General features: G+C 42.0%; 1 protein-coding gene across 2 annotated transcripts; it reads left to right on the top strand.

The window, feature by feature from the left end:
• Positions 1–8,010: 8,010 nt before the first annotated feature.
• Positions 8,011–15,969, top strand: LOC131583597 (homeobox protein ARX-like). Of its 2 annotated transcripts, XM_058847891.1 has the most exons (5): positions 8,011–8,376; positions 8,482–8,686; positions 8,755–8,800; positions 13,366–13,652; positions 14,558–15,969. In XM_058847891.1, the coding sequence occupies exons 1-5, from the start codon at positions 8,280–8,282 to the stop codon at positions 14,781–14,783; spliced, it is 861 nt and encodes a 286-aa protein (XP_058703874.1). In that variant the 5' UTR covers positions 8,011–8,279; the 3' UTR covers positions 14,784–15,969. The 2 variants fall into 2 exon arrangements, with proteins under 2 accessions (XP_058703874.1, XP_058703873.1); XM_058847890.1 differs by having other exon boundaries at positions 8,011–8,686.
• The last annotated feature ends 456 nt before the right edge of the window (positions 15,970–16,425 follow it).

Here is a 16,425-nt window from a genome sequence, read left to right as displayed (position 1 = left end):
TTTCTCATCTCTAGAGTGCACATAATTTCCACCTATGGGATAAGTATCTTTGCACATCTAATGTAAGTGTTTTGTAAAACCTAAGGCCAAGCAGGCTAATGGATCACTAAATTAATGCATTTTCTGCTATTAGATCACAAACCTGAAGAAGTAAGGGAAAGGGAAAAATACACCAAATGGCCCAAAGGTCTGCAGGAAGTGACATACAAATTTAACTAGTGTGAGGTAAATATTCCTAAGCTGTTCTTTCATGTGTATATGTAAAAATCAATCAACAGAGCATATATAATTGTATTTCATGATTCTGCATTTCCTGACTATTGGAAAACTATAATAAAATCCAGCATTTAGCCTTGCTTTAGAAAGCTATTTGCTTCAGGTCTGTGTTTTGACCTAAGAAAACCTTTTACTTTCACACCACTTGAAGTAACATCAGAAATCTCAGTTTATTCTGTCACAAGATGCTAGCTAAATCACATTCAGCTTCCCTCACTGTTACAGGCAGGTTTTCCCCGAAGTTTCTTCATATTTCTACATGTACCACAAGAGGGAGCGCAGAGTTCACCTTCCTTAAGTTCTGCCAAAGAAGAGATAAACTTCGATGTAGCCGTGAACTGTGACCGAAGTCAGCGTAGGAGTTTAGAGTGTTTTTATAGATCGCACCGGTGCTCAGACAAAGAAAAGGAACAGGTTTCTTTTTTGAGAAAGGTTTTACATTCTCACTGTTGCATTGCTCTCTTCAAGGATAGCCGATGCTGTAGATCTCACCTGAAGAAGAGAGATACCCAGGCTGATGCCACAGGAGCGTAAAATCAAGGCAATCCAGATGGGAAGAAGCCTGCAGGCTCATCAAAGCTCTGTGAATAGGATATTTGGAAAAAATTGATAAGCCTTTCCTAGCATATTGGATATACACATGGGAGCAGGGACAAATGAAGAATACACACCCTTCTGACTGCACATACTGCTTTTAATGGCAGAGTACTGTGATTTCATTAAAACACTATCAGAAAATAGCACCCTAAAAAAAAAATCCCTGAGTCTCCTCTTCTGCAGCACACATAACAAAAAACAGGGAAAGGCTCGTAGTACAGGAAAGTCTGTCCCTGGTCATTCCTTCTTTCTTTCTCTCCCCCCACCCCACCTACCTTCTCCTACAGTCATCAAATCTCTTTTTAAGTTACAAAACTGAATAGGCATAATGATTATACATAAATCTTAAATCCAGCTAGCTACAGGTGGTTACTGAAATATTATGAAATTATTATTAACAGCAACAATTAATATCCTATTCCAGAAGAGCAATCCAGCAGATGCTTAAGCACATTGACTCCTAATCTTGTACAGTTACACTCTATGCCATCGTTACCACTCATATCACACACAGTGACTTACATATCCTTAAAACATTGCTTCATAAAGATGGACACAAGCTTTTGAGGGGGAGGAGAAGAAAACTCTCTGCCTCACAATTACCTTCCTCTTGGATAAAGTCACTCTGAGCTGGTGTTATCTGAATCAAATCCAGGCTGCATTTGTACTCCCCTTCACAATTGGTTTCCAACATGAGTTCAAGGTGTTTGCTCAGTTCAGATCTTCACTGCTTAGCTGTTTCCTTCTAATCATTCATTCTATTTCAATTCCAAAAAGTTAATTACAGAATAATTTTATACAGTGCTGTTCAGAACTGGTTCATAAAATAAAAAAGCCAAGTGACTAACACAAATACATCTTCCATGCTTTCAACCAAGCAAGTTGAACCAAGTTATTAACTCTTCACAATTTAAAATAAACAGGTTTCCTTTGTTTTCTAGTATCCCTGTGGAGTCCTGAGAGGTCAGCCTAGTGGTAGGTAACAATTACCATCTCCATTCTCTCTGTTATTGTCAACATCTGTCACAAACACCACCCATGGCAGATTCCAGGTGCTTGCAGCTACCAAGAGTGCCACAGCTCAGAATGGCACATGATTAGAGGGATGGAACACCTCTTCTGTGAGAATGGCTGAGAGAACTGGGGTTGTTCAGCTTGGGGCTTCAGGAGACAGCTTCAGGGTGACCTTCAGGGCAGCCTTCCAGTACCTGAAGGAAGACTTCAAGAAAGATTGGGAGATTTGTCACATGGGCATGTAGGGTTAAGACACAGGGAAATAGTTTTAAACTGGAAGAGAGGAGGTTGACATTAGATATTCAGAAGAAATTCTTCCCTGTTCAAGTGTTGAGGTACTGCACAGAGAAGTTGAGGCTGTCTCATCCCTGGAAATCTTCAAGGCCAGGTTGGATGGGGATTGGAGCAACCTGATCTAGTGGAAGGTGTTTCTGCCCACAGCAGGGAAGTCAGAATAATCTTTAAAGTCTCTTCCAACGCAGCCCACTCTATGACCTTCGGAGCTGAACACAACCCAGGCCTGATTCCCATTGTACTGGCAGTCCTGAATGAGCAGCTGAACTGCTGTGGTCAGAAACCTGTGCTACAATCCCACATGCCCAGTCAGACTCTGTACTTCCATAAATCCACCAAAGGAGTTTCCAAATCACTCCATTACCAAACACAGGGCTTTCTGATCTTTAAAGAGACAAAAGTGAGTCAGCAAAGAAATCTACAAAACAGTGAAGGAACCTTGCTAGAGTTATATTTGTTTTGTACTAATCATCCAGGGTATTACTGAATAGCTGTGAACATATGGACTCACTAAAGGAACTGTACCTCTACAGACTCTGATATCTTGACACTTTTGTTATGGGAACAAGTACAGATGCTGTGGATTTCTACAATTATGCCTCCTATAAAATTTCTAGTGCACTAAAGAGGGCACATGAAAGGGAAAATCAGATAGTTCAGTCAATGAGGCTGAACATGGGCAACCACTTTATATACAGAGAACTGCCCAAATGGTCCAAATCTTCACCATTCCACCTCTCCATGCTTTAAATCTCCACAATGGCAGCAGCAAAATTGTTATAAATACTAGGATGAAACAACAATTACTACATTTGTGGAAGATTGAAACATCGATAACACAGAGGTTATAGCAGAACCCTCGCACATTACTGGACAGTTCACAACTCTTTGAAGTTTCCTGACTTCAGTCCCTGTCCATAAAGTGAGCTGGAATTATTCATAGAACCCACAGTATTTGGGAAGACTGGGTAGCTCCATATCTGCATAAATGAACACCAGAGGACCTCAAACAATATTGAAGAACATACCTGGTAAAGATTTGTTTCTAAAATAATCATGGCAATACAGAAAAAAGTAATCAGATTTTCCAGCAATCATTTTGAAACTAACACAAGGTTATATTTAGGGCTTAAAAAGGGAATGGATGTAGCATGTATTTTACAATTGTAAATGGGTAAACATCAGCTGTGAATTATTCTAAACATACCCAGCTTTCCCAGAGATAATTTAGTAGCAAAGAGTGTGTGACCATTCCAATTTCACATATGAACAAATGATGCAGACAGAAGTGGTGATTTTTTTGTCAAGGGCCAGCAAAGGAAGAAGGAATGTGGTCTTCCAAGTCTAGTCCAACATTCATAGTCAGCCCCTAAATAAAGTAATTTGGAAAAAAAAGTAGTTTTCACTCTAGGAATGTGCAAACATGATTGAGGACTGAGACCCCTCAGAAAGGGTAAAATATGAACCCTTAAACAGAGATAAGAACCTTTTTCTTAGTCTACTATCTAGCACTTTCTAAGAAAAAACAAATTAATATTGCATCCTTTTTATTTATTCTGGGACTTCTGGGACCCTAGGTTCTACCATTTTTTTGCTCCATAAATGCAGAGTTTAAAAATTTGAGATGTAAAAACATACATTTTTTTACATTTTAGAAGGGATGAGAACCTCATTTAATTGTGACCCCAAAGGATTGGCTTTAGCAGATCCAGATGAATATCAATTCATCATAAGGGCACTGCTAGAGGTACCTGTGCACCTAAGATTTCTTCACTTTTTACCTAAAGCCTTTGAGAAATAGTGCATTGCAGCAGCTGCTGAGAGAACACTCAGTGCAGTATGTTTAAGTCATTCCAAGTCTCTTGCAACACTTCCATGTCACTTCAACAGGATCCTCTTACATGCCAGCCTTTCATGGACAATCTATCTCTTTCAAGAACCAGATGCACAAAGGGAAGACTGAGGCTCTCAGTTTATTTGCCTGCATAAACTTAAAGGTCTGAAGAGGGGGAAGGAAGAGATCTGAAAGTGAGACTGCCAAGAGATTTGGATGGGGACACAACAGAGGGACATCTACTCCAGGTGGGTTGGTCAGAATGAGCAGTGCCAGCAGTGGCTGCCATCTCAACACAATGCCTTCTCCATAGTCAGCAATATTCCAATTCTTATCTTATTCTTCCTTCAACTAGTATTTTATTGTGCTTTTGAATATGCAGCACAGAAAGGGAAGCTGAATTGCCATGTACTGCACACACATTTTTTCTAAGCAGCCACGTATGCCTAATCAGCAAAAAGCACTTACTTTATTTTCACAAGTTATTAATTGAAATGGGAAACCAGCTTACTGTGATTCCATTACAAAAGAGTTACTGCACTGTGGTGCAGCTGGTGTAATAATTATCAATTGGCATGAGAGAAACCAACTAAGGCTGTACCACAACATTGAGTCTTGCATTTCCCCAGTATTTACAGGATTGCCACACATAACCTAGATCTAATCCCATAAAATGAAAGAGGTGATCTTCAAGTTCATGCAGATCTTCAAGCCTCTGTGTAAAACAGAAATAGAATGAGAAATAGTGGTGTTAATAAGAACATGAATCCAAATAATATCAATACAAAGAGGTATATTGGCATTGAAGGTATTCAGCACTTCTCATCTGCTTCCTAGAACATCAGCCACAGCCAATGCAGAGCTCCCATCAGAATCACTTCTGCTTTACCCAAGTTTTGCACTTAATTCTCAATTTAGTGGCTATTTTCCTTCTTCAAGTCAATAAAGATCCACGCTGAGCTATCAAACCAACTCCTTGGACACTCTTCAAGACATTTTTCCTGTTAACTTCATCACATATTTCATCTCAGAACTTTTTTCAATGTAGATATGGACAGGATTGTTTTCTAAGCCAAAATATTAAACTTCATTAACATATATTTATGTATTTAAGGCAGCATAAAGAATACTGAAATACATTATTAGTGTGCCAAGAGACATTTCAAGCACTGCAAACACCAGTTCCCCCTCATACAGTTGCAACTCTGCTGTCATCCACAAACAGATGCATATACTTCTTTTCATCTTTCAAACACTCCATGGACAAGGCAAGCTTTATGATTCATTTGTCACATTTTACTTTGTATGGGAGTCAAAGAAAACCAAGAAAGCAGTAGCAACAAGCTTGGTTAAACACAAAGTAAGGAAAATGTATTCAAATCACACTCTTTTAGGGCATTTTTCAATGGCATTATGCAGCAGCTATGACACAGGTTGCTCATGACAAGACACAATACAAATCAAAAATGACTACTCAACAGCAGTCAGCAGTGTAAATGTGACCTGCCTGAGGACATCTGAAAAACACAAATGTATTGTGGGTTGGCTTTGGCTAAACACAAGTTGCCTACCAAGATGCTGTCTTTCCTCTTTGAGTGGGAGAGCAGAAAATAGGATGAAAATAATAATGGATTGTAGTAAAGACAGTTTAATAATGTAAAAGCAGAGGCCAAGCACAGAAGCAAAGACAAAAGATTTATTCTCTATTTCCCATTAGACAATGTCCAGCTCTTTTTGGGGAAGTATGGCTTCAGCCCATGTACCGCCTGTTCTAGAAGACAAATTTCTTAATAATAAATGCCCTACACCCTTTTTCCTTAGCCTTTATTGTTAAGCAGGCATCATATGGTCTGGGATACCCCTTTGGTCAGGTGGGGTCAGCTGTCCTGGCTCTGCTGCAATATGGGTCTCTTCCACTACAGGCTGCAGTCCTTTGGGAACAGACTGTTCCTAACTGGGGTCCCCATGGGGTCACAAGTTCTGCCAGCAAACCTGCTCTTGCACTGGTGCCCACAGGGTCATAAACTCCTTTGGGCACATCTTTCTGCTCCAGCTGGGGGTTCTCCCTGGACTGCAGTTGGATCTCCAAGTTGGATCTCCTTGGGCTCCAAGGTCCCAGCTGCCTCACCATGGCTTTGCAGCACAGGCTGCAGGGGAATCTCTGCTCTGGCACCTGGAGAACCTCCTGCCTTTCTTCTTCACTGACCTGGGTGTCTGCAGAGCTGTTCTTCTCACATTCTCACTCCTCCCTCTGGTTGCAGTTGCTGTTGTGCAGGTTTTTTCCTCTTCTTAATTCTGTTGTCCCAGAGGTGCTACCAGCATTGCTGACGAACTCAACTTTGGTCAGCAGCGCATCCAACCAGAGCCAGCTGGCATTGGCCTGTTGAATGTGAGGGAAACTTCTCACAGAAGCCACCCCTGCAGCTCCTCAGAGAAGCTTTATCTGCTGCTGTTCACAGACTGGGTTTGTATGGAACACAGAAGAAACAAAATGTTAGTCACTTCTGGCTCTTGGGAGATCCCATTGGAATTCCTGGGCTCGCTCTCCAAGATGCAGGGGTTTCTCTTTGACCATAGACACGTGTGTGACTGTAACACATTTGTAACCATGAAACAAGCATATCACTGGCTATTTCACATCCAGGACATTCCTTATGAAGTTGTGACAGTTTCTTTAGTCAGAGGAAATTAGATCATTCAAATCTTGTTTCCTGGAATTGACAGCATTTGGTCCGTAGGATGTCATTGTTTTTCCCAACACAAATGAGTCCCTAGGTCTTTGAACACAATTAAGGTCTCATGAATGTAGCAGTTTGGGCTTTAGAGCTTAGGATCAAGATAGGACAATAAATTAGGAAATGTCAAGAAAACACTATGTAAAAACCCACTTTCTGTAAACATTACCCAGAGTTATCTTTCATACGGGCACATTACCTTTTCAAGAGTTAGCATCACAAAGTGCTGTCCCAAACCTTCTCATAGAGGATGTCACAGGAATAGGCGGAATAGGTTCACAAAGGTATTGCTTCAGGCCAAACCAAATTGTTGTAGTGGAAGGAATGAAGTCAAGGTCTGAGTCAAAGAGCCCTGCAGCAGAGCAGAGACAGAAAGGAGATCTGTACAAAGTCAGTACAAAGATAGAAGTACTAAAGCAGTCACATAGCCCCAGTGAGGTGAGAGGAGAGGAGAGGAGGAAAAAACAGAAAGAAATTTGCCTGTGGGCTGCAATGCCAGAAGTAACCAAAAGATTTTTGACAGGTCAGAGTCAGGAAGCATTTCTGCACTGACAGCCTCTATTTCTTCAGCTAGAATGTAAATTAATCCAGCCTTGATATGAAGACAGAGAACTCAGAACTCCACCACTTTTGTTTCAAAACTTAAATATAAACACACAGATTTTTAAATCTTTGCCTCATTTCTAATCTAAATTTGTCTGGCTTCAGCTTTCAGCCACTATTTTTGGGGTTTGGGGGTTCTTAGCCCTTTTCTGCTGTACTCTCTATAAGACTCTCTAGAAAGTAGTATTTCGTTCTCATCCCCCAAAATCAAGATCTCAGGCTCAAGTAATTTTGTGATCTAATTTATGGCAGTCTCTATGAGTACACCACAGTAAAATCACAGAACTGCTGGAGTTCTCTCTGTGCAGGAAATCATTTCCAGGCCTCCTGCTGAGGAACCATTGCTGTAACAGCACCGACAACAGAATTGTAGCAGGAGTGGAATTAGAGATCTCCAGGAAAAAGGACTCAAGTCTTCCACGGGTTTGTGCACTTTCTGTTCACCTGCCGGCAGACAGTACTTTGCAAAGTCACCCTTAAAAAGCTGAATTCAACAAGTGTAAGGTCATCAGGAGCAATAAAGGTAAACACTAGTGACATTTCTCCCTCACTGCCGGGTCTCAGCCGGGGTCTCTCAGCCTCACCGCGGACCCAAGCGCAGCTCTGGAGGAGCCGAGCACGGCACAACTTCACCGCAGCCGCTCCGCGCCCCCGAACGAGGCTTGGAAAAGTTTCCTGCTGCCTGCGGGAGCGGGGGCGCGGGCGGTACGGCCCCGGGGCTGTGAACCGTAGGGCAGCCCCGATGGGGCGGCTCGCTGCGCCCGCCCGGGGGAGGCGGCCCGGCTCCTGCGCGGCGAGCGGGGCACGGCTCGTCCCACCCCCGGCCTTGACGCCACGCGTTAATGAAATGCTAATGCCGGGGCGCCGAGCCGGGCGCTGCCCGCGCCCATAAAACGCGGCGCGGCGCGGGGGCCCTGCCCGCAGCCATGCAGAGCGCGGCCCCCGCCCCGCCGGCCCTGCACCTCCTCACCTCCTACTTCATCGACAGCATCCTGGGCCGGGGCCCCGCCGCGGGCCGGCACGGTGAGGGGCGGCGGGGAGCGCGGCACGGTGAGGGGTGGCCCGGTGAGGGGCAGCGGGGTCGCTCCGCGCCCCCAGCCCCGGTAAGTCCCCGGTTGTCTCCCGCAGGCGCGGAACGCGCGGAGACGCCGCGGCCCGGCCGAGCGCGCAGCCCCGCGGAGGAGCCGCGGGCGGAGGAGCGCCCGCCCGGCTCCGAGGCACCGGGTCCGGCCAAGAGGAAGCAGCGGCGGTACCGCACCACGTTCAGCACGTTCCAGCTGGAGGAGCTGGAGCGCGCCTTCTGCAAGTCCCACTACCCCGACGTGTTCACCAGGTAGCGGCGGGCGGGGCCGCGCCGGGCGGCGGGCGAGCTCCGGCTCTAACTGTGTGTTCCTCCCGCAGAGAGGAGCTGGCCCTGCGCCTTGACCTGACGGAAGCCCGGGTGCAGGTGAGTGCCGGAGGGGACGAGGGGCCAGAGGAGGTTGAACACAGCGCGTTCTCGCTCTTGTCCAGCCGGGCGAGAAGGGAAGGGCGGCGGGGCCGGGCTCGTCCTGTCCGCGGCGGGTGGTGCTGAAGGGACGCGGGAAGGGGAGCGCTCCCTCCGCGCCGGGGAAGCGGAGGCTCAAGAACATTCCCAGGCTGCGCTTCAGCCCCGCTTGTGCTGCCGCCTTCATGGCTCGAAAGGCAGGTACTGTCTCCTGAGTTTTAAAAGAGGATTTAAAAAGAATAAATTCGGTTGTTCCCAGAAAATGAAGGGTTCTGGGAGGCATCTAAAGTTAAGTACTGAGGCTGCAGAGCTAACATCCTTCTCTTGGTCTAACTTAGCTCAATAAAAGTCACGCTTCTAAATGACTGGCTAAAACAAATGAAAGATTAATTTGGCATTCATACATGACAGTCAGGTCTTGTCCTGGAGAATTTTATGCCCAGCTGGGCTGTGAGTGCAGCAGTGCCTGTAGAACTTCAGCACACCCAGACGGACACGAATCACTTGTGGGCTGCAGTTTGCTCAAACTACAAAACGACCCTTAGTAACTTTTCCTGACTCTGTGCACTCCTAATTAACAATATCCCTTAAAACCCCTTTTCTTTAGATTCATCTCTTGATAACCTAGAAATCCCCTTTTTGTACAGAAATTACAGCCTTTAAAAAAACTCTAAAAAAAAAAAAGTAAAAGTTGTTTCAGAAGGTGTGAAGGCTTTCAAGTATTTATAAGCTACAAATGACAATTGCACTAGATTTGGCTTGTGCTGTAGATCAGATATTGACTGTTCCAGCACAACTCTGGGTATGTGCCTACTTATGAAAGACTGAGAACTGGTGCAGCTGCTCAGTGTGACAGTCCTGCTTACTACTGCATAGCTTTGATATTGTTAATGCCAGATCCTTGTTTGGATACTTTGTCATTACTCCAGTCACTGGATCTGCGATGGTTCACACCACAGTTACAGTCTGTAAAACTGAAACTTTTTAGCTTTTTATTTTAATATGCACCATCTTTTTAAAAGGCATTAGAAGTATGAATAGTACTTTATAATTGACTCAAATACCTAGATGAGCTTTTCAGCTCTCTTTTGTGGACTTTGGGGAAATTATGTACCCTCCACTCTTCCTAACACCAACAATGACTAAAACCTCTAGCCACTGACATGCCCCAGTCTCTGACAATTGCACGTGGCATTTTACAATGAAAAAGACATGGGTGAAAAGCTGTTACTTTAACTGTTACTGCCAAATTCCCTTTGTGGGGTACATTTTCCGTAGACCCTGTGAAGGAATGGTGCAATGGTACAGGGCAGAGAGGAATTCATCTTCTAATGACTCATCTAAAAAAAGAAAACTGGAAACATTTGTGTTTGATGGAGCCAAAAATGAATTAACAAGAAAAACAACAGAGTTGATGTATGCCCAGTAGATGGAAGGAGTTGCAAAGAGCTGCTCCTGGTAGCTCATTGCCTCATTAATATGTTAGATCTCACACAAGTCTCCTGAGTAAGGAGCACAGAGTCAGCCCAGTTGTTTAGTGTGAGCCTGCAGTTCACAGAGCCAAGCCCCAGCTCCTGTCCTGTGGGAAACTGGGCTCAGCCTGGAGGGAAGGGGATGGGAAGGAATAGCACTGATGCACTGTACTTAAACTGCCATAATTACCAAATACTTGCCACATATGCTCATGCTCATAGCTGCTCTATAAGGGATCCTGTGTAAGATGAAGTTTTCCAATTCTCTCCCATGGTACCTGGCTAAATCAGCTGACACAGAAAGCAGCATCTCTGTACTTAGTAAAGTGTAAACTCAAGAAATTAATCTTACCCAATGCAGTCAGACCATTTCTTCACCTCAGTGTGTTTTACAGATGGAGGTTTGCTTCTCTGAGGAGAGCCCTCTGACAAGCAGCTGAAATGGGTACCAGCCACTGCATTGTTCCTCCTCTTGCCTTTTGAGTCTTACATAAAAGTGAACAAATAAGAAAAAAATGGCATGAATGTATGCTCATCCCATCATCATTTCAAAGAGATCCCCCTCACCAACACTCCCTTATGTACTTTAATAGAATAAGGGAGATGGGGCATTCCTTACCTTGGGAAAGAGGTAGTCAGAGAGTCTGCAAAACCTTTTTATAACCTGGAGCTATGTTGGGATTCCTCTTCAATGGTTTTTGCATCTGTTGTTGCCATTCATGTTTCTCATTATTCATATTGTTAGGACGGGAAGAAAATAAGAAAAAGTTAAAGGAATCTTTTATCTTGTTTAATGTGAGGAGTAAAAGGTTTCATGGGTATTTCATTGCCATAAACTGCATCAGTTTTAAGACACTGGCTCACAGATATAACTGATCTAGACATCCTTGTCATATTTTCTCATTACGATCCTCTTATTCACTTACAGCAGAAACACAATGCAGTTATGCACATCTATGTATCTTTTTAGCATAATTAGGTATTACACCAATTAAATAGGATATTTTTTTACAGAAAATTACAGCAAGAAAACAATCCAATTTTATATACTCACCTTTTCTTTTATAGAAGACCTGAATGTCTTGTCAGATATGCACAATGCTAGTGATTGCAAATATAATCTGTGTAGTATTTAGCATGCAATTCAAGACTTGATGGTTTAAAACTTATTTTTGAGGATTAAGCAATACTTTTTTTCTAGAGTATTTTGCCATTGATATTACAGTCATAAAAATCTTAAGACTGGTATAGCAGTTTCTGTTATGGTTAGTTTGTCACTTCAGATGTGTCTGAAAACAGAATAAAGGCAAGTTAAGCCTTTTATCAGAAGCAAAGGAAAAATTATTAACAAAAGGTTCAAGATGACTAATCTGAATGTTAATGACTATAATGTGTGCAGTAAAATTTGAAAGCTGTTTGTCATGTCAGTCTAAGGTATGAGGCATTGGTCTACTCCTGTTATCACTGGAACTGATGAGTTTGTATCAATAAGGAATAGAAAGCCAGCTTTTTTTCTAACAGTAATTATTAGATATCTATGCTGGTATTTCCTTCCAGTTTGAGAAATACAAAATCTGAGAGATTATTAACTTTTGGGGTTAAGCTCAAAATTACCTGTAACTTTAAAAAGAAATATTTTGTAGTCAAATTGCATCTCTGAGTGATCGAATGGATTTACTTTAGGATGGAGAAAGCATAAAAAAGCAGATATTTAATTTTGTGTTAGGCTTCTTCATGAAGAACAGATTGAAGAACAGTACTAAGATTTAGTAAGGACATGGACCCTTGCAGCATTTATCCTTTTTAGGAATGGCTGTATCTGCATATCTCAGTGTGAGACAGTTATTGCCTTTTCAACTGGATTTTTTTCATAGAAAGCACTAACACCTTTGAGTTGGTGGTCTTCTCCTGCAAGATCTTACCAATATTATCTTACCAATATCTCCACTTAGCAATATTTAGGATTATTGGTTAACAGTGATTTAAAATCATCTGATCCCATCAATTTAGTTTTTCTTACCAGACCCCTGTCTTGGACTAATACTGATGGAATATCTGGTCCTCACTGCCATGCAGGCATAGCTGCCTGGCGTTTCACAGGTTCAGATATTCCTTTGTAAAACATCTGACTATTGAAAGCTGACGGTTGCTGGAGGACAGACAAAAGAATGAGTCTTAACACTCAAGAATTTCAAGTACCAACTTCAAAATTTTGATGTTCTGACTTTCTGCTGAGTGCACCTCCCTCTGCTGACTGCCTGTGAGCGAGACAGTTCTGAGTTACACAGGTAACCCAAGGGGTAGAAATCCCTCTCCCAGGAGAACAGCAGCTTCCCGGTGTAAATAGACTGCATGCAATGAAAGGACTAGCACAGTACTTCTTCAGCTGGATCCTGAGAACCCCAGAGCAAGTGCTTTGAAAAAGTCAATTGTTGCTGACTGAGAGAAACAACAACAGGCTTGGCACAGCAAGGCTGGGGCATGCTGCAGCCTTGTTTGGGGATCAGCGCCCCGGTGTGTGGAGGGCTTTTCTCCCAAACACACTTTGTGTTATTTAAGCACCTGAAGGTAAGTTACACTGCTGGAAATGCTCATAGGGCATTGGCTGAGGTAAAGCCAGCTGGGTCTCCCAAAACCTGATTTTTTAAATACTGTAGATGCTGTTTAAAACACTTGGAAAACCATTTTTGTATTGTATTATAATTGCCACCTGTTGAATGGCTTTGTCGAAATTTAATAAATAGGTTATGAAAGGAAGAATGATCATTTCTAATAATTGCTCTTGCATTTCAGGTGATAAGTTAATGTATTACAATGACTTTAAAACATATGTGACTCTTCAGTCAGAGAGTAGTCAAATTTACAATATTTAAAAGGAATTTATTTTGTAATGAACCCAATAAGGCATTTATGAAAAGAACTTTTTTATATTAAAGAAGTGAAACTTGGTTTAACAGTAATTATTTTGCCATCCATATCAATACATGCTGTAGTATTTGATAAGACAAACTGCAGAGTAAGTTCAGCTAATGCCTTTATAATTTCTTATTTAAGGTCTGGTTCCAAAACAGAAGGGCAAAGTGGAGGAAACGTGAAAAAAACGAAATTCTGGGGACTGTTCCGGGAATCTCCTTAACACACCCACTTGGTCTATTTTTGGATGTTCCACTGAGTCATTCTCCCCTCCTAGATCACACGTGGAGGTCAATGCCTCTTTCAACATTGGCTGTGCCATCCATGTCCCCAGCTTTTAGTCCTTCAACCTTAGGGCCATTTGGCCTCAGCAGTCTTACGTGGACTTCCCTCTTCAGAAATCCTATATTAAATCCACATTTTGGAAGGTATAGAATAATTTTCTTTTTTCTCAATCTCAAAACTGTTAAAAATGTTGCATTTATATTATTTTGCTACTCGCATGTTCTCAATAAACTTACTAAAAAGGGTTAGTTCCTGTGTAGGAACACTTGATTAGGAATAGCAAGATTTGGGTTTAAGTCATGCTAATAAAATCTGAATGTGTAATTGCTTTATGAAGACAAATTTGGCATACTTACTGCAATTTTGGTCTCACTGAACTCTTCATAAAGACTGCTGTGACCTGTGTGGCTGCAGCTCCATCCTTTTCTCTTGCTCTGTCTCAAGAATAAATACATTATATATAAAATATGTAAATACATTATGTATTATATTTAAGTATATACAAATATATAAAGAAATAGAAGATAGCACTCTTGCTGAAATTAGAGCTTGTATCTTAGTACTACCTTAACAAACAAACAAATGCTTTTCACCTTGAATCAATTGATCTGAACAAGCTGTCTGCATAAACAGCTATATAAATTGGTCTTTTTATGGGGTGGTTTATTGCTTTCACAGAACAGGCTGATCTACAGCATCCAAGGTTTGTTTAGAAAGGATTTAGCATGAGGGGTTAAGCAAATGGTTGATGGTTTAGATATCTGCATGCCATGCCTAATCATCTCTTGTTCATTTAATTTAAAAGTGTTTTGGTTTTTATTTAGGGTAGGGTTTTCTGCTTTTTTTTTTTTCAAGGGCAAGATGCTATACTGCAAAATAAAGCTAAAAAAATGTACATTTGGAAGAAATTGGAAATTTTGGAACATTTTTTTCTAATACTTGTTGTTTTCTTTACTAATACTTTGGTGGGTGGAAGCTGCAACTCAATAAGTATTTGTTCTCCAAAACAATTCTTAATTTGGATAATATTGACTTCTTTCAAATACAGGTTTCTCAATGCTTTAAATCCTCTCGTGACAACAGCTTCAGTACTAATGAAAGCTCCTGGACCCCCGTCAGACCCTGTTCTCACTGCCTTCACTGATCCAGCAGCAGTTGAAAGGAAAACGTCAAGCATTGCAGCACTAAGACTCAAAGCGAAGGAACATTCAGCACAAATCCCTCAATTAAACCTCATCTCCAGTCTTACAAACACTAACAAAGAACTTTGTTAGGAGCTCTCCCACAGACTACAGCCACGGAGGGGAAAGTGAATGCCTTCTCCAATAAGTAGCTCTCATTAGAGAGACACATTTAAAAAAAGAAAACACACACACACACAGAGCTCTATTTCCTGCAGCTTCAGTAACAGACTGAAAGGAAATAAACCTGCTAAACATTGTTTTCCTTCATTACAACACAAAATCAGGTGGTAAATTGGCTTGTATAATTTCTTGCACTGCAGAAACAGAAGCAGGAACTATCTCATCTTTGTAAATCAGGCTAACATGTATCTGAGGCTTTGAAATCACCGAACTCACCAGAAGATAGTCCAAAGGCTCCAAATTCTTTGTAGGAGTAACCACTTTTCTAAGCAAGTCTTAACTTCTCAGGAGGAACTCTTACATGCAGTACTTGAGAATCAGTACACAGTTATTAACTTGGAGACCATGCTTCATGTTGAAGTGCAAATGCCAGTGAAATATTGCATTCTAGACAAACTTAGCAGGAACAAGCTGGGGACTATTTTCAGTACGGGCTTTTGATTCAGAACAAGGTTTGTGTAAAGAGTACCTTGTTTCAAATTTTGAAAAAAAAAAAAAGTTTTCTTTATGTTCAGGGTGGCAATGTCTTAACTATGAAAGTTTAACCTCTGTACATGGACTGTATCCTGTGAAAGTAGGTTAGCAGTGTGCAGTAATTGTGTGTAGCTCTCTGTGTATGTACATACATGTCAATCAGTAGCTTATAGCTGTAAATAGGAGGTTGCTGAATACTTTTAGCAAGCTTTCTGGCACACCTTACCAGATCAGTAGGTTAACAGATTACTTGTATATTTTGAGACATTTCATGCCTTGAGTAGTTTCAGAGTTTAAATGAATACTCAATGTGAAGTGTTCAATTCTTCCTTGGACCAATGTTGAAATGAGTGAAAACAGAGGCCTTACTGAGCAGGAGTCTACAGTCCATCACAACCCTGGACTCCACAACAGGTCATTTTAAAGTCTTTGCTGAATTTCCCCATACAGGACATGGGACAGAGAACAACTCTCCACAGGTCTGATGTTTTAGTGTAAAGTGAGGATATGTATTATCCTCCTGGTGCTTCAGTGAAAAGTGAGGATAGGTCATCATTTCCTCATTCTCACTCGCCTACCTCACAGGGCTGTTGTGAGGACTCATTAAACAAACACAACTCTGGCAGAGTTATATAAGTGCTAATTTTTCCTTCACAGCAACAAAAGAAAGACCAACAGTTGGCTGTACATGGAGGTCACCTTTCCCACACCTGTAGCAGAGGACCAAGCAAACTATTCCTGTGGTTGATGGGACAGCATGGAACTCCTCCACTGATGCTGCCTGTTTTCTCTAACACAGTCACACTGAAAAGATTTTGTGTATTTTAGAACTTCTTTCACAAGGCAGCTCTGGGCCTACTCTTAAGACTACACAGTTGTGTTCTCAGCTAGAGTTTGAGGTGCAGAGCTGCAGCTACATCGCTGCTGCTTCTGGAGACTGCACCAAGCTTGTACTTAGCTCCAACACAAGGAAGAAGGAAGTCTGCTGGGTCAAACACAAATACTCATCACTTTCCACAAGAGTGGAAGTATTTCTATTTGGGTTCATAGACCTCTTTGGTAGCACAGGCAGGAGAAG

The sequence above is a fragment of the Poecile atricapillus genome, chromosome 12, assembly GCF_030490865.1.
Source record: "Poecile atricapillus isolate bPoeAtr1 chromosome 12, bPoeAtr1.hap1, whole genome shotgun sequence".
NCBI lineage: Eukaryota > Metazoa > Chordata > Aves > Passeriformes > Paridae > Poecile > Poecile atricapillus.
This window is presented reverse-complemented; position numbering and strand designations above follow the sequence as displayed.

Coding starts and splice junctions, on each gene's coding strand:
- LOC131583597 (XM_058847890.1), top strand. CDS start 8,280: ATGCAGAGCGCGGCCCCCGCCCCGCCGGCCCTGCACCTCCTCACCTCC. Junction 8,687..8,754: donor TACCCCGACGTGTTCACCAG/GTAGCGGCGGGC, acceptor TTCCTCCCGCAG/AGAGGAGCTGGCCCTGCGCC. Junction 13,653..14,557: donor TTAAATCCACATTTTGGAAG/GTATAGAATAAT, acceptor TTTCAAATACAG/GTTTCTCAATGCTTTAAATC.